Genomic DNA, 26,974 nt, shown 5'->3' with positions numbered 1-26,974 from the left:
AGTCAGACAGACTCCCGCATGCGCCCGACCGGAATCCACCCGGCATGCCCACCAGGGGGTAATGCTCTGCCCATCTGGGGCGTCACTCTGTTGCAACCAGAGCCATTATAGGGCCTGAGGCAGAAGCCATAGAGCCATCCTCAGCGCCCGGGCCAACTTTGCTCCAATGGAGCCTTGGCTGCGGGAGGGGAAGAGAGAGACAGAGAGGAAGGAGAGGGGGAGGGGTGTAGAAGCAGATGGGCGCTTCTCCTGTGTGCCCTGGCCGGGAATTGAACCCGGGACTCCTGCACACCAGGCCGACGCTCTACCACTGAGCCAACCGGTCAGGGCGTGAATGTTTTAAATAGCTGATAAAATGTAGCAGCCTTCTATTTCTGATATGTATACATCCAAAACTGCATTATACACTTTTTGGCCTCTTAAATTATCACATAGTGCTGTTACAACATGGGCACAGAAATGCCTTAACTGGCCTTGAACAACTACGCAGAGCAGATGTCCCAGACTACTGAATCATGCTGGATGATGCTTACAGCATAACAAAGTAATTCTCTTAAGGGACTGTTGAAGTTCGTGTGCCTCAAAATTAGCTAAGTTGGTCTTCTGTGTTTGCCGTGATTATTCTCCAGTCAGGAAATCTACCACTCACTTTTCTGAAGTCTACATGCAACTCTGCAGGCTGCTGGAACCACTACCAATTCATGCTATTTCTGCTAAATGCTTCAGCCACCACCTTCACCATTGCTTCTAATTTCTATTCATCATTTAAGCAAGAATATGTATTGACTGCCTACTATGTGCCAGTCACTAAATACCATTAACAAGACAAATGTGGGTTCTGTCTTGATGGAGTTTGGGGACTAGTGGGGAAAACAGAAATCAGATAATCACAAGGAATATAATTACAAACTGCAGAGGAAAATAATGTGAACTATGAGAGCAAGCGTCCTCATCTGGAGTGGTGAGGGCAGACTTCCCTGAGGAAAGGCCACATGCTCTGAACTCTGCAGATGGATGGGAGTCAGTCAGTCCAGGTGGGAAGGGCAACCCCACCTCTGCTGCGGCTCCTACTTCAGGCCACCAGCCAACGCAGCCCACCCACAACTTCTGGTCTCTAAAGATGCTAAGAACCTCTACTTGTTAGTTCTCTGGGGTTTCTGCTTTCTTTTACTAGTCTTTTTTGTCTTCTTGCCATTGTTCTGGGAAGATTAGCCCTCTGTTGCTATGACCAGACGACTCATATTAGCTTTGGTGTCACCAAGATTTCTGATAAACAAGTAAATCACACTCTCTTATAATGTTGTTCTTGGCTCATCTGCAGCATTTATAGTCTAAACCAGCTGCAGTAAGCTTTAGTAAAAAACAAACAAACCTGGTATCTGTATAAATATTTATATCATGCTAATAAGAAAGCAAATTTTTTCTATTTTTTGATGAATGAGGAGGCAAATGGGGCACAATGTGTCAGCAGGATGTCCTGACTGATGGTACCAATATTTTCTAAAACAATGAGCACTCTTTTTAATTCATTAACTTATATGCAGACTCCACACTGACAACAGAAACACTATTCCAGGCTTTAAATGGGGCATTTACTTACACACACACACACACACACACACACACACACACCCACCCACCTCCATGTCCAAGTTTGGAAAAGTCCACTGAGACTCAAAAATTTTAGATGCTCAACTGTCAAAAAGACAATGTGGGCATGAGGTTCAATATGGCAAGAGAATCTTGTTCAATATGGTAATACCTCCAAGCACTGAACATGCCAGTCACCGTGTTTTCATGCCCACTGCCCTAACCACAGCCCCTCACCACTCAAGTTTCTTTCTGTGTGACCCAGAGTTCCTAGGCAACCGACTAGACCAGTGTGGGTACTTGAGGGCACTCTACTGCCAGAAACCTCTGATGAAAAAGTGAACGGGCCCTGGCCGGTTGGCTCAGCGGTAGAGCGTCGGCCTAGCGTGCGGAGGACCCAGGTTCGATTCCCGGCCAGGGCACACAGGAGAAGCGCCCATTTGCTTCTCCACCCCTCCGCCGCGCTTTCCTCTCTGTCTTTCTCTTCCCCTCCCGCAGCCAAGGCTCCATTGGAGCAAAGATGGCCCGGGCACTGGGGATGGCTCTGTGGCCTCTGCCTCAGGCGCTAGAGTGGCTCTGGTCGCAACATGGCGACGCCCAGGATGGGCGGAGCATCGCCCCTGGTGGGCGTGCCGGGTGGATCCCAGTTGGGCGCATGCGGGAGTCTGTCTGACTGTCTCTCCCTGTTTCCAGCTTCAGAAAAATAAAAAAAATAAATAAAAAAAAAGAAAAAGAAAAAGTGAACGGGGTTTCTGTGGAAGCTGCAGCTGAAAGAAGAAAAACAGGAGCCGAGCAAGTAGAGAGAATGGGGGGCACACTCTAGCCACGGCTGGTTTATAGGAAGCTGGAAGTGAGTAAGCAGAAACCTTGAGGTAAAGAAAATACATACAGAATAGAAGAAAAGAATATGCCATCTGATAACAGGAAGTGGAGCAGTTGTGCTGAGAAGCTAAGATGCAGTATGTGTGTGTGTGTGTGTGTGTGTGTGTGTGTGTGTGTGTAGAGAGAGAGAGAGAGAGAGAGAGAGAGGAGAAACAGATGTACAGAAAAAGAATGAGAAACAGAGACACAAGAGTCAGAAACACACATTCAGAGACCAGAGACAACTTGAGAAATAGACAAACTAGCCAGTCCCTAATGAGGCTGGCACTGGTTCCTTATCCTTTCAGTCACCTTGTACCAAAAATATAATATAATACGAAAGAGCAGAAGGCTGTGGCAATGATTGAAGTATTCAAAAACTTTGAAAAACCTTGAGAAAAAATAATGCTCACTTTAGTCTCTCATAGGTTTTTATTAATGTTCCTTATGCAAAGACGAAAAAACACGCAGTCTTATAAAAACAGTCATAAGCCTAAGGTTTTAAGATCACCTCTGTACTACTTATTTCACTGTGCTAAGTGGCTTAATTTACTAAATAAAGATAATCCAAATTTTTACCAAAATGTGTGCAATACTTTTTAAAAAATCTAAGTCTAAAGGTTTAAAGTTTTTTATTGAATTTATTGGGGTGACACTAGTTAACAAAATTATACAGGTTTCAGGTGCCCAATTCTACAACACATCACCTGTACACTGTACTGTGTGGTCACCAACCCAAGTCAAGTCTCCCCCATCACCATTTATCCCCTCATACCTTCCTCCCCCTCCCACCACACTCTCTAATCAGTCTGAAGGTTTTATGATGACAAGCAACAATCCCTTGTCCAATCCCTCTCCAACCTCAGTCTCACTCCCTGGAGGCAATCACTTTTATAACTCCCTTAGATATTTCCTGATACCTACCTTTAAAGAATATGCTTATTGGCTATTTTTCAATTTATTTATTTGAAACATCTATTGATTTCTTGATAAGAGAGATGAGAATAATTCACATATACACATCTTAATTGCTTCTCCTAATCCTCCCAATATTTCTATTTTTAAATCTGGTTTGTATTGATTTTATAACTTAAAATAATACCTTTAAACTTCTAATTTTTTTCTTCATCAACCATAGACTATACCATTTGACCTCTCTCTTTGTAAGATAAAGATATTTATTAAGGGTTCTTGTCCTGTCCTTCAGCTCTCTTCTCTTCCAGGTATCTTCCAATTCCTACAGGTGACTCATTTTTAATATCTTCTTTCATCAATACTAGTAACTACCCCTAATTTTGCACTTAGAACTGTGCCTGGCACATGGTAAGTGCTTTACATATCCCAGCTCACTGAATTCACAGAACTATATGCAGTAGGTGTTATATATTGCTCACAAAAATTAGGGCGTATTTCAAAATGAATATGAAGCTATAAAATATCCCCTTATTTATGTGAGCAGTATATTTATCCTCATTATACAGACAAGGAGACTATGACCAGGAAGATCAATTAACTTGCCCAAGGTCCCCTGGATCAATGCAAAGTAGGAGTCTAATCCAAGCTGTTCACTTCAGAGGGTCTGTGCTCTTCACTATTACAATCTGCTACACCTCATTTTTAAGTGCCTCTAAATCTCTCAAAATTATAATACTACTGTCAGGTAGATGATACTACTACTTCACAAGAGGCACTCTCAAAATGTGCCCATTGCCATTGTCTTGGTGAATGTCTCAAAATGTTGAAAAGAAAATATACAAAAAATATGTAGAAGAGAAAATATGTTCTGAATTTTTGTTCTGGCATCTTGCTAATACAGCAAGTAAGAGTTAAAATAATCACAACTCCACATTTAATTAGTCTCAGGAACAACAAACTATGGGATATCCCTAGCCTCAAAGCTTCATACATACTATGTTACTAACACACTTTCTGCTTCCCTCACTCAATTTATTTGTTCAAAATTTTCACTATTCTCAGACAGTAGTCCACGGATGACCTTGAAACCCATCTGAACCATAAACATTTTTCTCATTTTGCATCATTTATGAATCATAAATTCCTCAGCACTTTAGCGGTTCTAAACACCAGATAATAGTTGTAATTCATAACTTCATTTCAGGAACCAGACTTTAAAAACAGACTAGAAATTCACAGAAGAAAATTCTTACCATATTGAATTGTTGCTGTAGTTTTTCATTTGCATAATTTATGCAAAACTGTTCAAAACTATTTATCTCAAATGTTTCAAATCTGTAAAACCAAAAATAATATGAGAAGAGGAGAAAAGGCAACAAGTAGCTTGAAAAAAATATTCAAAACGTACATATATGAAATAGAAAATTCTCCGACACTGTAAAACTTTCTTTCCAGATTGGTGAAGATAAAGGTTTATAAGTCAGTAACATGTGATATGTACCAAGCAGATAGGCATCAGTCAAGTGGCAGAGAGATATTTTAAGGATTCTAGTGTGTAGATGTATTCAACAGTATGAGTTTTTAAGGGTTAATTCATCCCCAAGTGGAGAGCACTCAGTATTATGATAAAGCCATTGCTCTTGTCAATGTACTGACTCAGCGTCTGTACACACATAGAAGGGAATTGGGAATAAGCTCTCATAGGTTCTTTTGAAAAACTGAACCAGAAAATGAAAAATGAGGTATCAAAAAGCACAAATGTACAGGAAGGATTTTAACAAAGGATATCTAGAGAAGGAAAACTAGTAAATGAAATTAGATTTTTAGAAATGCTCTTCTAATTTTCCCTTCTTACCAGTAGGAGACAGAATCAAATACCCGTGTAGAGTTACTAGAAAATCTCTAGAAAAATAATGCTCTCTGCAGGCCACCACACCAAATATACTTACCCATAAATGTCCAGCACGCCAATAAAAGAGTGTTGTTTGACAGCAGAATGTAGAGCCCGATTGACATGAGCTACAATCCAGTTAAAGAGCTTGGCATAGATGTGCTTGGCCAAAGCATCACGGGCATTTGTGGCCTGCAACTTGGAGATGGGTTTGATGTACGTCTCCGTGGCAGTAGCCAGCTTCCGATGGCAGAGCCAGTGACACATCTCCTCATAGTCCACACCCATGAGGTCACAGAAGATGCTGAGAGGTTCATGCTTGGGCTGCCAAAAGAAATGGGTTATTTCCTATGACCAGATCAATCAAGTAAGAATTTACTGAAAAATTACTAACAAAGTTCTAACAAATGAAATCCAGCAATTTCTTTGTTATAACAAGCCCCAAGATCACTGAAAGCTGATTAGTGATAAACACTCAAAACCATCCATCAGGCAGAATTTGTAATCTCTTCTAGGGCTCATTTCAACAAATACCTGTTTCTTCAGTGTTTGTATCTCTTTTCAGATACATTCATTCAGTCAATCAGAAAATTAGCCTAACAACATTCACCGAGTGCCTATTATATGCCAGTAAACACAAACAGAACTTATAGCTCTCTAGGGGAAATGGATAGTCATCAAATAATTGCTCTCTAAAGGATAAGGACATTACACTAAGATTACAGGTGAGATGAGTCCGCTCTTTTCAAGGAGTCAGGAGACAGCTGCCTTGAGACAGGAAGTTCAGATCTGAAAGATGAGAAGGTGTTAACTCAGTGAAAGGGGGAGGAAAGTTTCTTCCAAGCTGAGGAAACAGCTAATATAAAAATCTTGTGTCCTGGCCTGTGGTGGTGCAGTGGATGGAGCACTGACCGGGAACACTGAGGTCGCTGGTTTGAAACCCTGGCTTGCCCGGTCAAGGCACGTACGACAAGCAAGCAATGAACAACTAAAGTGCAGCAACTCTTGAGTCGATACTTCTTGCATCCCTAGCCCCCTGTAAAAATCAATAAATAAAATCTTGAAAAAAAATTCTGTGGCGGGAGAGTTAGCATCAATATGGGGGACTGAAGTTGAGTGAGGAAGATGATGTAGGAGATGGAGCCAGAGCAGGCAGAGTCCGTGCCTGGTCTTTATCCTAAGAGCAATGGGAAGCCGCTAAGGGCTTTTAAAAATTAATTCATTCGTTTATTTTAATTGAATTTAAGGGATGACCTTGGTTTGTAAAACCACAGACGTTTCAAGTGTACAACTCAATAAAACATCATCTGCACATTGCATCATGTGCCCACAACCCAAACAAAGCCTCTTTCTGTCCCATGTCCCCTGCTTTGCCCCCTCCACCTACCTCAACCCCCTCTCCCTCTGGCTCTCAACACACGGTTTCTGTGTCTGTGTGTTATGTGTACATGTGTTTTTGATAATCCCAAAAGGTTTTAAAAAGATAACTTGATAGTGATTTGTATGACCTCTTTGTTAGAATCTCTTTAATCACTTACATAAGGAGGCATTCAATAAATATTTAATTTAATCCATGTTAGTGCGTTTTTCAAATCTTCACTCATGTTTCAATTGAATCTGATAGCATTCCTGGGGAACAGGCAGGATGAATATTGTAATCTCTAATTAACAAATGAGAAAATACAATCCAAGAAAATAGCCTGTCAAAAATCAGATGGGCCTGACCAGGCGGTGGTGCAGTGGATAGAGCATTGGACTGGGATGCGGAAGACCCAGGTTCGAGACCCCGAGCTCTCCAACTTGAGCACAGGCTCATCTGGTTGGAGCAAAAGCTTACCGGCTTGAGGCCAAGGTCGCTGGCTCGAGCAAGGGGTTACTCAGTCTGCTGAAGGCCCGCGGTCAAGGCATATATGAGAAAGCAATCAATGTACAGCTAAGATGTTGCAACATGCAATGAAAAACTAATGATTGATGCTTCTCATCTCTCTGTTCCTGTCTGTCTGTCCCTGTCTATCCCTCTCTCTGTCTGTGTAAAAAAAAAAAAAATCAGATGGCCAATTGATGTCAGAGTTGGCATGAGAACCTGGGTTTCCTGACACCCTCATCCCCTGGCCCTTCCCACTGAAGCAGTCCCTTTTTTCATCTCCTTCCTCCCAAGTAATTATCTCAGATACAAACCAGCACCATTACCAACAGATGGTTCAACTACCTTAAATAAGGAGTTTATTTCATTCAGGTAGATTTAACACTATTTAGAGATAAATCAATACTCTAGACATATTCTATTTGAATGGTATTATTATATTGTTCTATTAGATAAGAGTTGTTAACTGTTTTGTTCAAAATTTTTATACTTTACTAATTTCTGAACTTCTTCATTATCCAATAATTGAGAGGAGTCAATAATATCCCATTATGACAGATTTGTTTATTTCTTCTTGTGGTTTCTGTTCTTTGCTTTATACACACTGCTCACAAAAATTTGGGAATCAGGGAACGTGAAGATACTCCAGTACATTCAGCCTTTTGTATAGTGTATTTTCACCAATGAAATAAAAGTTGGCTTCGCATCTCATTTGCATAATTGAACAATTTTCTTTGACTTGTTTGCTGTTCTGATGTTCTTGTTTAATAAAGAAAATCAAATGATTCTTTTTTTATCGCTTCATATTCATTTTGAAATATTCCCTAATTTTTGTGAGCAGTGTATTTAAAGGCTACATCATTAAGTCTATCGCCAAATCTAGAACTGTTACATTTTCCTGGTGAATAAAACTTCTATGATTACATAGTCACTCTATCTGCTTTGGCCTCAAAGTCTATTTTGTCCAGTATCAATATTGCTCTACCAGTTTTTCTAGTTATTATGATGTGTCTTTTCTAAACCTTTTATTTTCAAACCTTATTTACTTTTAAGTTTTAGGAATTCTTCTTTTAAAACTACTATATATACCTGAATTCTTCTGTTGTCGTTTTTTTTGACAAAGAGAGAGTCAGAGAGAGGGATAGATAGGGACAGACAGACAGGAAGGAAGATGAGAAGCATCAATTCTTTGTTGCAGCTCCTTAGTTGTTCAGTGATTGCTTTCTCATATGTGCCTTGACCTGGGGAAAAGCAGACTGGGTGACGACCCTTTGCTCAAGCCAGCAACCTTGGGTTCAAGCCAGCGACCATGAGGTCATGTCTATGATCCTACGCTCAAGCCAAAGACCTCTTGCTCAAGCTGGTGAGCCCATGCTCAAGCTGGATGAGCATGCACTCAAGCCGGTGACCTTGGGGCCTCGAACCTGGGTCCTCCACATCCCAGTCTGACACTCTATCCATGGAGCCACCATCTAGTCAGGCTATATCTGAATTCTTAAACCAACCTGACAATTTTAACTGAAACATCCATTTGTAATTATTTAGTTCTATCTCATTTTGTGCTGTTATTTGTACTTTCTCTAAACCAGGGGTAGTCAACCTTTTTATACCTACCACCCACTTTTGTATCTCTGTTAGTAGTAAAATTTTCTAACTGCCCACCAGTTCCACAGTAATGGTGACTTATAAAGTAGAGAGGTAACTTTACTTTATAAAATTTATAAAGCAGAGTTACAGTAAGTTAAAGCATATAATAATAATTACTTACCAAATACTTTATGTCAGATTTTCGCTAAGTTTAGCAGAATAAATCTTTATAAAACAACTTACTGTAGTTAAATCTATCTTTTTATTTATACTTTGGTTGCTCTGCTACTGCCCACCATGAAAGCTGGAACGCCCACTAGTGGGCAGGAGGGACCAGGTTGACTACCACTACTCTAAACTTTTCTCTCTCTTTGTTGATATATTTGAATTGTTTAGTCCATTTTCCTCTCTACTAGTTTGATAGGTTTACTGTTTCTACTTATATAAGAGAAGCATTAATTTGTACTAGTTAACTCGACATGATTAAAGTACACTAACTCCAAACACCCCCACCCAATCTGCATGCTTTGCTATCAACTACTCTTGTTTTATCTTTTTGCAGAAAGGAGAGGCTGGTGGCTGACTTTATCTTTTTAAACATTTTACTTTGAACTAATTTTAGACTAATGAAAAATTGCAAGTACCATACAAAGAATTCTCTTCACTCAGAATCCCTAAATATAGTGTTAACATTTTACCATATTTGCTTGTATCATTTCCTTTCTCTCATTCTTTTTTTTTTTTTTTTTGTGAGCAGTGTATTTAAAGACTACAGTGAGCAGTGTATTTTTCTGAAGCTGGAAACGGGGAGAGACAGTCAGACAGACTCCCGCATGCGCCCGACCGGGATCCACCTGGCATGCCCACCAGGGGCGGCGCTCTGCCCACCAGAGGGCGATGCTCTGCCCCTCCAGGGCGTCGCTCTGCCGCGACCAGAGCCACTCTAGCGCCTGGGGCAGAGGCCAAGGAGCCATCCCCAGCGCCCGGGCCATCTTTGCTCCAATGGAGCCTTGGCTGCGGGAGGGGAAGAGAGAGACAGAGAGGAAGGAGGGGGGCGGGGGTGGAGAAGCAAATAGGCGCTTCTCCTATGTGCCCTGGCCGGGAATCGAACCCGGGTCCCCGCACGCCAGGCCGACGCTCTACCGCTGAGCCAACCGGCCAGGGCCCTTTCTCTCATTCTTTCACACACATATGCACAGAATTTTTTCAGTACCTTTTCAAAGTTGCAACCGTAATAGCCTTTTCATTCTAAATATTTCAGTGTTAATTTCCTAAACCCCAAACAATATCTAACATATTTATGGTATAATAAAACCAGAAAAGTAGCAGCGATACAACCTTGTTATCTAATCTACAGATCTAATTCAATTTTTGCTGATTGACCAAATAATATCTATGGTCCAGGATCCAACCTAGGTTTTATTCATTGAATTTAGTTATTATGTTTTATTAATCTCTTTTTGTCTGAACATTTCTTCACCTTTTTTTTTTGTCTTCTGTGACCTTGACATATTTAAAAAGCATGTCCCTCAATTTGGGTCTGTATGATGTTGTCTCATGATTAGATCTGGGTCATGTTTTTAGACACGGAGGCAGCCGGGCCAGAAAGAGTATGCCACGCATTTTTAGCAGGAATACCAAAGAGGAGATGTGGCACTCTCCTCAGTGCTCCATATCAGAAGTTATATGATGTTGATTGTTCCTGTACTAGCTTTGTCAACTGTGGTCACTTAGTTAAGGGAATGACTGCTAGGTTTCTCCACTCGTTTCCTTTGTAACTAATAAGTATTTTTTGTAGAGTGCTATTTTTTGCAGCCCAATACATGATTCATTATTATTGTTGTTTTTGTTGTTGTTGCAATTAACCAAAATTTATCTGTATTTGCCTGTACTTTACCAGTTTACTAAATCATCATTTCTTCCCACATTTAGATCTTTTACCTGGTATCATTTTCTGTTTGCCTCAACTATGTCCTGAGATGACTAATTCTCATGGTTTCTTTTTCTCTAAAAACGCTTCTATTTTTCCCTCATTCTAGAAAGATCAGCGGTTTTCAACCTGTGGGTCGCGACCCCAGCGGGGTTGCCTAAAGCCATAGGAAAATACATCATGCATATCAGATATTTACATTCCGAATCATAACTGTAGCAAAATTACAGTTATGAAGTAGCCACCAAAATCATTTTTTGGTTTGGGGTCACCGCAACATGAGGAACTGTATTGCGGGGTCACGGCATTAGAAAGGTTGAGAAAGATATTTTTAATAGATATACAATTAAGTTAGTAGTAATTTATTCTAGAATAAAGATAATTTTCTGTCTCATATTATTAAAGTTGGGAAATGAACAATCAGTTTAATTGCTATTTCTTCGAGAGTAATATGCCTTATATTTCTGCCTGTTTTAAGATTTTTCTCTCTGCCTTCAGTATCATTAGGATGTGCTTAAAGGTGGGTTTTCTTCTATTTATCTAACTGGGATTTTTTTGACTTTCCAAATCTGTGATTTAGTGTTATTTCACAAGTTTTGAAATTTGTTGTTAATTATCTCTTCAAAATTATGGTCTGCCTTATTCTCTTTTCCCCTCTCTGTTGGAATGCTCATTAGATTAACATTAGAATTTATTACTCTATCCTTCATTCCTCTAAACTATTTTTAAGTGCTTCATCTCTGGGTCCTATCTTGCATTTTGGATAATTTCTTCATACCTATCTTTCAGCTCATCAGTTCTCCCATTTGTGTCAAATCTATTCATTTCTTTCTTAGTAGGTTTGGCTTTACTATTCTGTTATTTCACCTAGTTCCTTCTATTTTTGTTTCATCATGCTATTTATAATTGTTGAGTATGAGCCCATATGCTTGTAACTTTTCTCATAAAACTCTACTGAGGCCTCAACTAAAGGTGGATCCTCCACAGTAAATTTGCATTTGCTTCTGCCAAGCATCTAGAGCACTACCATTCTAGGACAAATTTAAGCTAAGTTTTTTTGTATCTAGCTTTCTGGGATCACCCAGGAACTATGAAATCGGGTTGATAGTATGTGTGATGGTCAGTTTACTATTTTAAGTTTTAGGGAATTATTTTTTCCTCCTCTACTTAGCACCAAGGCTTGAGCCAGATTAATATTTCTTTGTACTCTTGGAGTAGGTGGTAGACAAGTTTTTTATTAGTTCCCGAATTAGGGTCTCAGGCAGTGATTTCCTTATTTGTTCCCCTGTTTATATAAGTCCTAGACTTTATCTTTTCTCTTCTGCACCCCACTTGCATATAAAAACCCAAGCTCAAGATCACTGCATTATGCAAATTCTCTCAAGGTGAGTCCCAGCTTCAGAGTTCTGCTTTTTCCTCTGTGTTCCTATTCTCACCTAGTGTTTAGTTTCTGAGTAATTCTTATGGGTTTATTTTTAAATATAACTTATCCAGCATGAAAGTCAATCAGAGTACCTAGTACAAAACTGTTGTTCCTCACTTGTAAAATGAAAGAGACTTGAATTTTAAAGTCTCTTTTATTTCACAGATAAAGAAACTGAGGTTCAGAGAAGCTAAGCTCCTACCTACCCAAAATCAGAGAAAATAGTAGAGTTGGGATTAAACCCAGACAGAGATACTAAAGCAAATATTTACTTAGAAAACTTTTTTTTTCTAAAGCATATATTTAAAACTAAAGTTGAATTCACCCAAATTTAAGTCATACAAGTTAATTTACATGTAAATGTGCTAATATCAACTTGGGTATCTGAAAAGTGAAACATAAATCTCAAGATTGCTTTCTTTTACTTAGAAATTAAATTTGAAGGGGTGAAATTGATCAATAAGAGTACACAGGTTTCAGGTGAACACCTCTATAGCATTTGAACTGTTAATTGTTATTTGCTCATCACTCAAAGTCAAATCATTTTCCGTCAACTTATATTTGTCCTTCTTTACACCCGTCCCCTTAGTAATCACTTCACTTTTATCTGTGTCTCAGTTTTATATCCCATTTATGTGGGGTATACATCTGTCCCTCTTTACTCCCCTCTCCCAAACCCCACATGATTGTTTTCTGGGGGCTAAATGGTGATGGAAGGAGACGTGATGTGGAGTGGTGAACACAATTAAATATACAGCTGTATTAGGCCCTGGCCGGTTGGCTCAGCGGTAGAGTGTCGGCCTGGCGTGCAGGGGACCCGGGTTCAATTCCCGGCCAGGGCACACAGGAGAAGCGCCCATTTGCTTCTCCACCCCCCCCTCCTTCCTCTCTGTCTCTCTCTTCCCATCTCGCAGCCAAGGCTCCATTGGAGCAAAGAAGGCCCGGGCGCTGGGGATGGCTCCTTGGCCTCTGCCCCAGGCACTAGAGTGGCTCTGGTCTCGGCAGAGCGACGCCCCGGAGGGGCACAGCATCGCCCCCTGGTGGGCAGAGCTTCGCCCCTGGTGGGCGTGCCGGGTGGATCCCGGTCGGGCGCATGCGGGAGTCTGACTGTCTCTCCCTGTTTCCAGCTTCAGAAAAATACAAAAAAAAAAAAATACAGTTGTATTATAGAATTGTATACTTGAAACCTACATAATTTTATTAACCAAAGTCACCTCAATAAATTCAAAAAATAAAAAACAAAAAATGATTGTCTTCTATTATAATCCTTGAAGAAGCAGGTTGGAAAAAAGTAATTATATTAAACTTCCTCTATTTTAATAAAGTTAAAAGATATCTAATAAATATATGTGTATACATGTGTGTATCTCTGTTGTTATCTTTGATGATAGTGACCTACAAACACTGCAAATCAAGACAATTTGGACTGCTGGGTTTGTTCCAGTTTAAACAAATGTTTCCACATATGAAATTGGGTTTTAATTCTCAGTGTGCAGTTATTACTATGTGTGGAAGAGTATGTGAATCATACTGAAGACACCTCATCTCACAGCCATCTAGTCCCTCTTCCCAGGGGTAACCACTGCTAACAGTTTAATAGCTTTTAAACCATATCACATTTCCACAGCTAGACACAAAAATAAAGTTATCAATTCAAACCCTTCCCTCTAGACTCACCAATCCAACTTTCACATCTATTTCTCATCTCTTGTTTATACAGATCAGGCATGTATCCAAGAGTCTCCTATCCTCTCTCTCTCTCTCTCTCTCTCTCTCTCTCTCTCTCACACACACACACACACACACACACATACACACACACACACTCACACACACACAATCACTGTGCACCAGAGATTAAGATCTGTATTTATTTTCAGTTCAAGATCTCACATTTCTCTGATAATTATCTCTCTGATAATGTTAATGGAGAGGCTTCAAATGTATTTCTTCCAAAAAGAATCAACAAAGCTAAAACACAAATCAACTGCCATCACAGGAAGCTTGTCCAAACCTACAGGTATTGTGCAGCTGTCTGAATCTCGAGAGGTAAATCCAACGTTGCCTAAGTGAAGAATGCCAGCAAGTATTCGGAAAATTCCCATCTGATAAGATTCACTAATACCTGAAACGACAGTGTAAGTGAACAAATGATTACTTTTAAAATAGGAACTAAACAATTACAACAGAAAATTTAAAGCCAATTTTTAAAAATTTAAGCCTATTTTTAACTCTTAAATATTGCTAGATGTTGTGCACATTGTAACTTATCATAGCTAACAATATTTCCATCATGGCTGAGAGTAGGAGGTGTGGAGTATATTTACCACTATGTGCTAACTATGTGACATACCTTAAAATTCACCTGTTTTAAGTATGTAAATCAATGATTTTTAGTAAATTTACAAGGCTGTGCAACCATCTTCACAATCTAATTCTAAAATACTTCCCATCACCTACAAATCCTCATGCCCATTTGCTGTCCAAATGTGTTTTATAAGTTAATGTTAAATCTCTTAACAATACTCACCACTTAATATGAAGCTAAGCCAATATTCCAAAATAAATACTGCTTGAATCCAAAATCTATTGCTGTTAAGAGCTCAAGCATAAAAATCACATTACCTAGCAAAGTGCAGGCCTGCCTGGTATGTGCCATCTCCTTGGCATCGTCGACTCCTTCAATCACAGGACTGCCACCTTGCTTCGTGTAATGAAACATATTTGCATTTCCTGCAAATAAGAAGAAAGATAAAAGATTCACAGTCTAGGAAAAAGACTTCCAGGCCCTGGCCAGTTGGCTCAGCGGCAGAACTTTGGCCCGGCGAGTGGAAGTCCCAGGTTCGATTCCCGGTCAGGGCACATAGGAGAAGCACCCATTTGCTTCTCTACCCTTCCCCCTCTCCTTCCTTTCTACCTCTCTCTTCCCCTCCCGCAGCCAAGGGAGCAAAGTTGACCCAGGAACTGAGGACAGTTCCATGGCCTCCACCTCAGGCACTAGAATTGCTCCGGCCACAACGGAGCAAAGCCCCAGGTGGGCAGAGCATCGCCCCCTGGTGGGTATGCTGGGTGGACCCCAGTCAGGTACATGCGGGAGTCTGTCTGACTGCCTACTGCCTTCTAACTTCAGAGAAAAAAAAAAGACTTCCATCCTTCTGTCTACTATGAATTACAAGAAATGATAGCACAGTAGAGTGTATAGTCAGGAGTTCCACTGCCTGTGTTTTCAGTTACAAAACTCAAAATTAAATGATAAAGTGAAATGTTTATAGTTTATTGATCTTAAATGAGGAAACAAATAGTCCTTTCCTAAATTGGTTTTATTCTAATCAACACACTTAAAACACTTTACTCCTCTCATCAGAAACCTCACAGGCCTCCATCAGATAAAACCCTTTAATGGTTTTTTCTTTCATCAATGCAGTTTTCAAACATATACCAAAGGAGAGAGACTAGTATAATGAGAACCAATGTGCTCATCATTCATCTTAAACAAGCATCAACTCAAGACCCATCTTGTTTCACTTAGATAGCCATTCCTCTCTCCCTGTCCCATCTTGAAGCCACTGTAAGCCTCTTACAGCATTCATAAATATTTCAGTGTGAGATAATCTCCTTTTTACAAGTAAGCTTATGAACTCATAAGTAACATAAATTAACAGAAAACAATACTAGTGCAATAAATCTAATGCCATATTCATACCTAATCGCAGCATCTTAAATTCAGGTAACTTTGCTGATGCACAAAGCTGGTAGAAGATATGATAGTTTCTTTCCTCTTCTGCCTTTAAAATAGAAGTTTTGAATTACAGCATTTTAATCTAAAACTCAGAAAATTCAATCATAAAATAAAATTTAATTATGCTGGTTCAATAAATTGTCTTTTCCCAAATTTTCTAATAAATATTTATGATTACTAAATCTTATGATTCATTATTAGCCATATGCGAATGGGTGACTGTGCATCTGTTGGTCACATTCAACATAAAATATTGGATAGTAATGCTCTTTGAGCTTGTTAACAGCTTCATATGTGGCACTGTCATAAGAGATCACTGCCTTTGGGGGATGCTAAAACCATTTTTTCTGAGTTCTCAATATTTTCTTAGACTGTCTCTTAGATTCACGGTCTTCCTAACATCTTCAATGAAAAAGAATATCTTATCTTTGCCATAATTTAGACTAGGTCATCTACTGTCGTTGTTTTAAGAAATTTATGCCCTGGCCAGGTAGCTCAGTTGGTTACAGTGTCAACCTACTACTTCAAGGCTGTTGGTTCAATTCCTGGTCAGGACACATAAAAGATTCAGCTAATGAACGCATAAATAAGTGGAACAAATCAATATTTCTCTCTCTCCCTCTCTCTAAAATCAATCAATAAAAAATATATATTTTAAAAAAGAAATTCACAAAAGCATTATACCCTCTGAATTCTAGCTTCTATATTTAATATCAATAAAACATTTTATAAATTAGAAAATAAATCATGTATAATTCTTTTTTTTTTTCTTTTTTGTGATATAGAGAGAGAGACAGAGAGGGACAGAGAGGGACAGACAAGCAGGAAGGAAGAGAGATGAGAAGCATCAATTCTTTGTTACAGCACCTTAGTTGTTCACTGATTGCTTTCTCATGTGTGCCTTGATGGGGTGGGGGTTGGGGAGGGCTACAGCAGACTGAGTGACCCCTTGCTCAAGCCAGCAACCTTGGGCTCAAGCCAGTAACCTTGGGCTTCAAGTCAGTGACCTTTGGGCTCAAGCCAGCGAACATGAGGTCATGTCCATGATCCCACGCTCAGCCAGCTACCCTGAGCTCAAGCCTGGTAAGCTAGTGCTCAAGCTGGCTACCTCGGGGTTTTGAACCTGGGTCCTCTGTGTCCCAGTCCGATGCTCTATCCACTGCGCCACCACCTGGTCAGGCATACATAATTTTGAAGAAGTAATTTCTCAGTATTTCTTGAGTCTTTTTTCTACATATATACTTTTAAAATAGTTATAATGCTATTGTAATAATATTTATGCAAAGTTGAATCTATATTCTATTATCACATCCTTGAATTCTGCAGTGTATTCAGCTGACTAAAAGAATGTTACAAATAAGACAAGGTCAGGTTTGATGCCCAAAGGCGGCTGATGTCTAGTAAAGAAACCCTATTATAGGGGCAGAAGACATAGAACAAATTAACAATACACCAAATGATCATAAGCATAATCAGGCAAAAGATCCGGTAATTTAGTTCACAGACAGCTAGAAAAGCAGGTGGATCTACAGAAATACTTTGGTCCTTTGTACATGAAAGATGCTATTAATTATGCTGTGTCTGACTTATTTTGAAATACTAAATATCATGAATATTTAGCATCAGGGGCTGGGAAACAACTAGAATTCCTTTAATATCTCTAGATAAGATAGGATTAGACCTTCATTTGTCTTCAGAACTACTAGCCTCTGGTTACCATATCTATTTTTTTTTTAAGATGATTTTTATTTTTATTTTTTACAGAGACAGAGAGTCAGAGAGAGGGATAGATAGGGATAGACAGGAACGGAGAGAGATGAGAAGCATCAATCATCAGTTTTTCGTGGCGACACCTTAGTTGTTCATTGATTGCTTTCTCATATGTGCCTTGACCATGGGCCTTCAGCAGACCGAGTAACCCCTTGCTTGAGCCAGCTACCTTGGGTCCAAACTGGTGAGCTTTGCTCAAACCAGATGAGCCCGCGCTCAAGCTGGCGCCCTCGGGTCTCGAACCTGGGTCTTCCGCATCCTAGTCTGACGCTCTATCCACTGTGCCACCGCCTGGTCAGGCACCATATCCATTTAACATCTAATTATTTACCTATCAATCAAATCTGTAGTATTTAAACCCCATGTTCTCTTAAATCTACATATTTCCCCTATTCTTTCTTTTGGCTACTAAACATGTAAAGAAAAAAAATTATTCAAGTATATATGTGTACATATAAATATTGCTCTATGCCTGACCTGTGGTGGCGCAGTGAATAAAGCGTCAACCTGGAAACACTGAGGTTGCCGGTTCAAAACCCTGGCTTGCCTGGTCAAGGCACATATGGGAGTTGATGCTTCCTGCTCCTCCCACTTCTCTCTCTCTCTCTCTCTCTCTATCTCCCCCCTCCTCTCTAAAATAAATAAATTAATTTAAAAAAAATATTGCTCTATGTCTATGTACATATTAAAACAATGGAGGAGAGTGACTATTGCTTTTACTATATAAATCAGTATTATGCTTTAGGTGGCCATAAATCAAGCACAGCTCCAAAGCCAAAGCCAGGGTAGCTGCAGGCTGCTGAAACTCATGACTCTCAGTATGCTCTAGACACTTTCAAAACCATAATGAACTTGTGCAATAGACACTGTAGATGCTGCTACCTGGCAGTGCCAGGGGAATCTGAACTTCAGTGCAGTGGGCATCCAGGTCAGGGGCTACAGAAACCCTTATCTCAGAGCATGCAGCGAGTCACCAGGAGCTGGATACTGGCTATTTGCTAATGATAAGAACACATTTCCTTAGGATGCCTGTAAATATATAAATGCATGCCTGCCAATCTTGTAAATCTGTAATATTTCCCACTTACAGATATAAAAGAACAAAGAGCACAAACACATAGACTTGAATGTGTTCTTTGACAACTGTTCACAAATGAGTTGTGAAAATTTTAAACCCTCATTATTCTATCAAAAGAATATCATATTTTAAGAGAGGAAAAGAAGAAAAGAGAACAAGGATAAAGTTTTATTTTCTTGAACTGAGTTCAAACTGTAACACATTGAAGGCATAAGCCAATGTCTTTCCTATCAACTGAGATATATAAGAGACAAGACAAAACTAATAGTACCTCCTCTTAACTAAAGCTTTTCCTACAAGCATCTGCAGGAAAAAGTCAAAACTAAACCAGTGCCTTGCATCAAAGGTCATTAGTCTAATGGGTACCCCCCACCCGACAGGCATCATTTTACATGTTTCAGTTCAAGTGTGATTTATAGTAAAATTATTATAATATACTCAAGAGTATCGAAATAAAATGCAAACCAGCAATCATTAGCTCTGGAATTATATGGGAAACTAACAGAAGTACTTATGTGTACATGCTCAGCTTACCTGGAACACCACTCGGGATTTCTCTAAAAGGTAAGTTCTCATATTGGCACCAATGATTCGGTATCGCTTATCAAAACCAATCTCAATATACTTCCCAAAACGGCTGCTATTATCATTCCTGGTTGTCTTAGCATTTCCAATTGACTAAGAAGCAAGGAGGGAAAATAAGATTTTAGAACTACAATTATTGACATGGCATTTACACAGTAGGTTCAAGGAAAGGACAGAACAGAACGCAATCCTTTAAAAATGATTCTTGTAAGACCAAAACCAATATTGCCTCTGCAGGCACAAGTGTATGTTTTGCTCACTATACAATCATACAGATATATACTAATAGTTTGTATGTATTTGCCTGGTTATTCTCACACAAATTATTTTCATAAACAGCAAACCTGAACCAGCAGCGACAAGGTCTTGATACCACCTGTGGTATCTGAACACATTCACTGTGCCAGCAAAGGAACAGAATGTATGGCACGGGGAGCTGCCAGGGCACAAACCTCCTTAGTTAAACAGCACGGTTTTGATTTCTTGAAAAACTTAGTCTCCTTTATATAAATAAGCTCATTAAGCCAAATTAATATTCTCCTGAAAATGTTGCTCTGGTGTTCAGGATGTCTTTAGCCAGAAGTTCCTATCATCTTATCCTGTGACAACAAAGGTCTGGTTGGACTGCTTATAAATAAGAATTAGTAGTTACTCACTCAATACAAAACCATTGTCAGAAACCAGAGCCAGTAAAATTTGGCTTTGGATTTTGATAGTTGTATCTAACTTGCAAAACATCTGCTACAGAATGCAGAGAAATCAACTTTCTTCTAAATTTTTAATATAATCTTAAAAATTAAAATGGAATATGTACTGCTTTCTGATTTAGGTAACATGCCTCTATATATTTTTCTTTCAAGGCTAAGCAAAAAATATGGTATAGTTAAAAAAGCAAGTGTTCATATAATGCATGTATTAAATGTTTAATATGATCCTTTCACAAGATTACTATCTTTCACTTGTACAAAGCTTGTGACTATCAAGATTAGTATAATAAAACCATAGCAGTCAGAAAGATGTGAAAATGCTCTGGAGTGTTAAAAAAAAGCAATTTAAATATAAGTGATAAAAACAGTCACATAACCACAAAGTCAACATGTTAGATTCTCTGATCTATCCAAGAAAATATATTTTCTTTTTTTAATTAATTTAGAAATTAAATTTAATAGGTGATGATCAATAAGAGTACATAGGTTTCAGGAGAACATCTCTATAGCATTTGAACTGTTGATGGTGCATGTGCCCATCACCCAAAGTCAAATCATTTTCCATCACCATATATTTGTCCCTCTTTAGACCCTTCTCCCTCCCCCCCTCTAGTAACCACTTCACTTTTATCTATGTCCATGAGTCTCAGTTTTATATACCACCTATGTGTGAAATCACAAAGTTCTTAGCTTTTTCTAATTTACTTATTTCTTTTTTTTTATTTTTATAAATTTTTATTAATATTAATGGGGTGACATCAATAAATCAGGGTACATATATCCAAAGAAAACATGTCCAGATTATCTTTTTTTTAATTTTTTATTCATTTTAGAGAGGAGAGGGAGAGACAGAGAGAGGAGAGACAGAAAGAGAGAGAAGGGGGGAGGAGCAGGAAGCATCAACTCCCATATGTGCCTTGACCAGGCAAGCCCAGGGTTTCGAACCGGTGACCTCAGCATTTCCAGGTCGACGCTTTATCCACTGTGCCACCACAGGTCAGGCCCAAATTATCTTGTCATTCACTTATGTTGCATACCCATCACCCAAAGTCAGATTGTCCTCCGTCACCTTTTATCTAGTTTTCTTTGTGCCCCTCCCCCTCCCCCCTCCTCCTTCCCTCCCGTGCCCCCCCTCCCCCCGGTAACCACCACACTCTTGTCCATGTCTCTTAGTCTCGTTTTTATGTCCCACCAATGTATGGAATCATTTAGTTCTTATTTCACTCAGTATAACATTGTCAAGGTCCACCCATGTTGCCGTAAATGTCACCATGTCATCATTTCTCACAGCTGAGTAGTCTTCGATTGTATATATATGTACCACATCTTTATCCAATCCTCTATTAAGGGACTCTTTGGTTGTTTCCATGTCTTGGCCACCGTGAATAATGCTGTGATGAACAAGGGGTGCATGTGTCTTTACGTACCAACGTTTTCGAGTTTTTCGGGTAGATACTTAGTAAAGGCATTGCTGGGTCAGATGGTTATTCTATTCTTAATTTTTTGAGAAACCACCATGCTTTCTTCTATAATGGCTGTACCAGTTTACATTCCTACCACCAGTGAATAAGGGCTCCTTTTTCTGCACAGCCTCTCCAACACTTGTTATATTACCTGTCTGATTGACAGTAGCCAATCTCACAAGTGTGAGTGAATATATCATTGTAGTTTTGACTTTTATCTCTCTAATAGCAAGTGAAGATGAACATCTTTTCACATATCTGCCAGCCACTTGTATCTCTTCTTGGGAGAAGTGTCTGTTCAGGTTCTCTCCCTATTTTTTAATTGGATTGTTTGCTTGTTTGTTGCTGAGCTTCTTGAGTTCTTTATATATTTTGGATATTAATCCCTTATCAGAGCTGTTGTTTGTGAATATCATCTCCCATTTGGTAGGCTATTTGTTCTGTTGTCAGTTTCTTTTGCTATGTAGAAGCTTTTTAGTTTGATTATGGTCCCATTCGTTTATTTTTGCCTTTACCTCCCTTGACTTCGGGGTCAAATTCATAAAATGTTCTCTATAGCCAACATCCATAAGTTTAGTACCTGTTTTCTTTAATGTAACTTATTGTTTCAGATATAAGTATTGCTACCTCAGCTTTTTTTTCATTTCCATTTGCATGAAATATTTTCCATTTGCATGAAATATTTAGGTCTTTGATCCATTTTGAATTAATTTTTGTGCATAGGTATAAGGTGTAGTCAAGTTTAATTGTTTTGCATGTGGCTTTCCAATTTTCCCATCACCATTTATTGAAGAGGCTTTCTTTTCTCCATTGTGTTTTTTGGGTTCTTTGTCAAAAATTATTTCTCCATATATATGTGGCTTTATTTCTGGGCTCTCGATTCTGTTCCATTGGTCTGTAGGTCTGTTTTTCTGTGAATACCATGTTGTTTTAATTAGTGTGGCTCTATAGTATAATTTGAAGTCAAGCAGTGTGATACATCCACCTTCATTCTTTTTTCCCAGGATTGCTTTGGCTCTTTGGGGTCTTTTATGAGTTCATACAAATCTGGTGATTTCTTTCTTTTTTTTTTTAAGTGAGAGGCAGGGAGGCAGAGAGACAGACTCCCACATGTACCCTGAATGGGATCCACCCAGCAAGCCCCCTACCCAGCTCTGCTCTGCTCATCTGGAGCCATTGCTCCATTGCTTGGCAACTGAGCTATTTTTAGCGCCTGAAGCAAGGCCATGGAGCCATCCTCAGCACCCAGGGCCAACTTGCTATGGCTATAGAAGGTGAAGAGAAAGAAAGAGATAGAGAGAGAAGGGGGGGTTGAGGCAGTAGATGGTCACTTCTCCTGTGTGCCCTGATCGGGAATCAAACCCAAAACACCCACATGCCGGGCCAATGCTCTATGATTGAGCCAACTGGCCAGGGCCCAGACTCACTGTTCTTCACATCACAGTAAAGGGCTTTGATACAGAGACATAGAATTTTTGGGGCCACACAGTCAATATTTTACCTGTTTTTTTTTCTCTTGTAACTGTAACGCCTTTGTCACCACTCTTTAGCCCTATATTCCATTTCAATCTTTCAAATTGCAATGATTTCACTCATAGTTGTTGAAAATTAGTTCTCTTTACCAAATTTTCTTACTCCAAATTCTTATAGAGAATCTAAACAGTAATACAGAAAGAAGTAGCTAAACATAACTGATTCCTTTATCTATTTTGGTCATCCTAGCAAACAGGGTAAATTTCTTATAACAGCATATTAAAAAGTATCTGTGGCCATTCCAAAATTTTAATATCACTCCTAATAATAAACTCAAATCAGTGTTGTAGAAAACCTAATGTAGCTATTTTTGCAAAGAGAATATAGCAAGGTCATAAAATAGTTCATTCAACTTTACATATCCTAGGTGGTTCATTCCAGACTTCCATTATTATATGGAGCAGGCCTAGAAAAGGTGTGACTCCCTGATGTTATCATCACAATGAATAATTTGGCATCTTCTAACATTAGGAACTGAGAATGGCCTAAACTATTTCCAAATACCAAGAATTCACTGTTATGACCAAAAACAGTCAAAACAATGGTAGGAAGCAAAGCCCTGTTGTTTCCTGAACCAAAGCCCAAAACTGGCTCTACAGACCAAATTTCCCCAATATTAATAATACTGGTATCCACTAATGTAGCTTGAATTCTTCAACATCTTAATAGTTGTTTAAAATGTTTATTACTCTCTTTTGGCACAAACATCTGTTTCCTCCTGTCCATGCTGTTTCAGAAAAAACTTCCAGTTCTCTTTCCACAGTGCATCCAGCTGAGGAGGCCTCTTGACTTCCCCAGTGCATCTTGCCCTCTCGAACCCAAGAATAGAAGTCCTGCTGCTCTAGGAGGTAGCCCTACAGGAAAAGGGTCACAGCATTCTGTTCGCAAGTGTCACACACAGCACTGCAAACCAGGCACAATTACCTCTGGACTGATTATTGCAAAAACCACTTGTATCACAGGTGTACCAGGCCAGTTCTAAACTCCATCTGTGTTTGGGTGACAAATAAGACTTGACAAAGGAAAAAAAGGAATAAAAAAATACTGATTTGAATTTTTAATAAGAAAGGTTTGTTTCTGCAAACTAATTTCTCTGCATTAATAAGACTTATTTTTCTCCATTTAATGGGAATATTTACAAAAAAATGTAATTTTCCTAAAATCATATTAGGCAAATAATTTTCTGGTTACAAATCCTAAAATACTCATTCTCACACAAATAGCTCCATTTTCTTTGGCATAAGTGTTTCTACTTGATAAACATATTCCACTTTCAAAAGGACAGCATTTCATAGTTCTTCCTTTCTCAAGAATTTAGTTACTCAATTTCTTTCTCTAACCTAAAATTGTGTGACATCCTTGACAAAAACAAGAAGAAAAATGCTTATACGATCATGATTAAAATTTACAGTTCAAATCTGGAAAAAAATTAACATTTTATAGCTACACAGGTTGGACTAAATACAGAAAATGTGGGCAAATGAATAATGAAACTCATTCATGCTTGAACATAGTAAATCCTATGTTTTAGAAGGAGCTAAAATAAGAACCCAGGATTGAGGGTATATTAAACCTGTAGAACAAGAAGCAATAGATATGAGTCAATTGACTAGGAGGAAGACACTTCAGGAAATGCAGTACCATTGCCAGCTATTGAAAAGCAACAATTCAAGGCTAGGTTAAAAATGAAGAAATATGGTCTAACCTGTGGTGGCACAGTGGATAAAGCATTACCTGGAATGCTGAGGTTGCCAGTTCAAAACCCTGGCTGGCCTAGTCAAGGCACATATGGGAGTTGATGCTTCCTATTCCTCCCCACTTTCTCCTCTTTCTTTCTCCCCCCTGCCTCTCTGCCCTCTAAAATGAATAAATTTTTTTAAATGCAGGATTCTTAAATAAAATAGATTGCTCCATAGCTGAACTTTACTCAAAATATCTGCTTTTCTGAATGTTTACTTTTTCTAGATCTCTTACTAACATGTGAAGAAGTATTTTTCTACATTTAGTGGATGGGAGATCCCAGACTTTCTGACCTGTGCTGTATCAAGCTTCTTTTTTTTCATACATGTTTTTAACAAGAAAATATAGTAAGAAGGCAAAGCTGTTGCTGTCTTACCTCCATGATGGGGTTGGAGGCCAAGACCTTTTCCTCAACATTGGCTTCACTGGCAGAACCACTGACAGTTGCAAAGTAACGCATGGCATATTTAGCTGAGACTGTTTTTCCTGCCCCCGACTCTCCACTTACAATGATGGACTGATTTCGTTCATCTCTGCAAAACAAAGAAGAGTAACTGACAGTGATGTCCACTTCTGAAAATAATTAAATTTATTTCCTCTGTGTTCTCATCAATGAGCCATGGTGAGTTTCTGGGGGTTCATACCTGCAACAATGTGGGAAGAAAACTTAAACAATGATAACTCCTGCCTGACCAGGTGGTGGCAAATGGATAGAGTGTCAAGCTGGGATGCAGAGGACCCAGGTTCAAAACCCCAAGGTCGCCAGCTCGAGCAAGGGATTATAGACATTACCCCATGGTTTCTGGCTTGAGTCCAAAGGTTACTGGCTTGAAGCCCAAGGTTACTGGCTTGAGCCCATGGTCGCTAGCTTAAGCAAGGGGTCACTTACTCTGTTGTAGACCCCCCAGTCAAGGCACACATAAGAAAGCAATCATTGAACAACTAAGGTGCCACAACGAAGAACTGATGCTTCTCATCTCTCTCCCTGCCTGTATCTATCCCTCTCTCTATCTCTGTTGCAAACAAAAAAAAGAAAAAAAAAAAGATATTTCCTAATAAAAATAACTACTTTAGGCCCTGGCCAGTTGGCTCAGTGGTGGAGCGTCGGCCTGGCGTGTGGGGGTCCCGGGTTCAATTCCCAGCCAGGGCACACAGGAGAAGTGCCCATCTGCTTCTCCACCCCTCCCCCTCTCCTTCCTCTCTGTCTCTCTCCTCCCCTCCCGCAGCGAGGCTCCATTGGAGCAAAGATGGCCCGGGGCTGGGGATGGCTCCTTGGCCTCTGCCCCAGGCGCTGGAGTGGCTCTGGTCGCGACAGAGCGACGCCCCAGAGGGGCAGAGCATCGCCCCTTGGTGGGCAGAGCGTCGCCCCTGGTGGGCATGCCAGGTGGATCCCTGTCAGGCGCATGTGGAAGTCTAGCTTCAGAAAAAATAAATAAATAAATAACTACTTTAACAATAAACAGAGAGGGAAAAGAAGACATCAAGGATTAAATTAGAGAGCATCACATCTAAGGATAAATCTATAATTGAGGATTTCTCAATTTTTTATGTCTACATATATCAAACATATTATTTTATTACTAGAAAATTATTTTGGTATATTATAGTACTATTGTCAACCACCTCAGAAGAGAGAGGAACCATAGCAAAGGAATTTAGAAAAAAAGTCCTATTTAATTAAAATGACAAATTGTCTATCTACTAGCTGATAGTTAATAAAGTAGTATCTCCCACAAGCTCCAGCTTTTCTAAAATATCTTTACTACCAGGAAAGAAATGCTTTATTCATTGGCTGATTTGTTCATATATGTCAGAACACAAAAAAATCATTATTAAATCTTTACTACATTCACACAATGACTCAAAAACTCGAGTGATGAACTTACTCAGAGACTACTATTTTTTTGAGGATTAGGATCTATGTCATCTTTACCTTCAATATCCAGCACCTAGTCCAGAGCCTGTCATATCACAAATGCTCAATAAATCTGTTTTGATTATAAGTAAACTGTACTTCAATAAACAGCAAGCCTAGGAATCAATTTCTCTATGTTGGCTATGATTTCTACTAGGACAAAAGCAGGAAGCTCCCACCTCCTGAGACAAAATCAGCAGCTCGCTTTAATTCACCAAAAAACTGAGCAAGTATATTAAAGGTGGTATCATTGGTGTCCTTAATTTACAAAGTGGTAAGATTACTTAGAAGGTTTTCAGTGAGGTATTCTATAAGGCCATAAGATACGGAAGGTTATTCCACTAAAGAAAGGATTTTTTTATCTTTTAAAAGAGATCTGTTTA

At 39.2% G+C, this 26,974-nt stretch overlaps 1 protein-coding gene across 4 annotated transcripts in view; it reads right to left on the bottom strand.

The window, feature by feature from the left end:
- MYO5A (myosin VA) overlaps positions 1 to 26,974 on the bottom strand; it is a 260,030-nt gene that overhangs the window by 121,362 nt on the left and 111,694 nt on the right. For all 4 annotated transcript variants that reach the window (XM_066387962.1, XM_066387963.1, XM_066387964.1 and 1 more), the window contains exons 5-11: positions 25,053 to 25,209; positions 19,183 to 19,326; positions 15,765 to 15,846; positions 14,687 to 14,794; positions 14,080 to 14,186; positions 5,316 to 5,581; positions 4,620 to 4,701 (exon numbers count right to left, since the gene is read on the bottom strand). In XM_066387962.1, coding sequence (XP_066244059.1) covers positions 4,620 to 4,701; positions 5,316 to 5,581; positions 14,080 to 14,186; positions 14,687 to 14,794; positions 15,765 to 15,846; positions 19,183 to 19,326; positions 25,053 to 25,209 — 946 coding nt within the window. The remainder of the gene's footprint in view (positions 1 to 4,619; positions 4,702 to 5,315; positions 5,582 to 14,079; positions 14,187 to 14,686; positions 14,795 to 15,764; positions 15,847 to 19,182; positions 19,327 to 25,052; positions 25,210 to 26,974) is intronic.

Source organism: Saccopteryx leptura, chromosome 6 (genome assembly GCF_036850995.1).
Source record: "Saccopteryx leptura isolate mSacLep1 chromosome 6, mSacLep1_pri_phased_curated, whole genome shotgun sequence".
Taxonomy (NCBI): Eukaryota; Metazoa; Chordata; class Mammalia; order Chiroptera; family Emballonuridae; genus Saccopteryx; species Saccopteryx leptura.
This window is presented reverse-complemented; position numbering and strand designations above follow the sequence as displayed.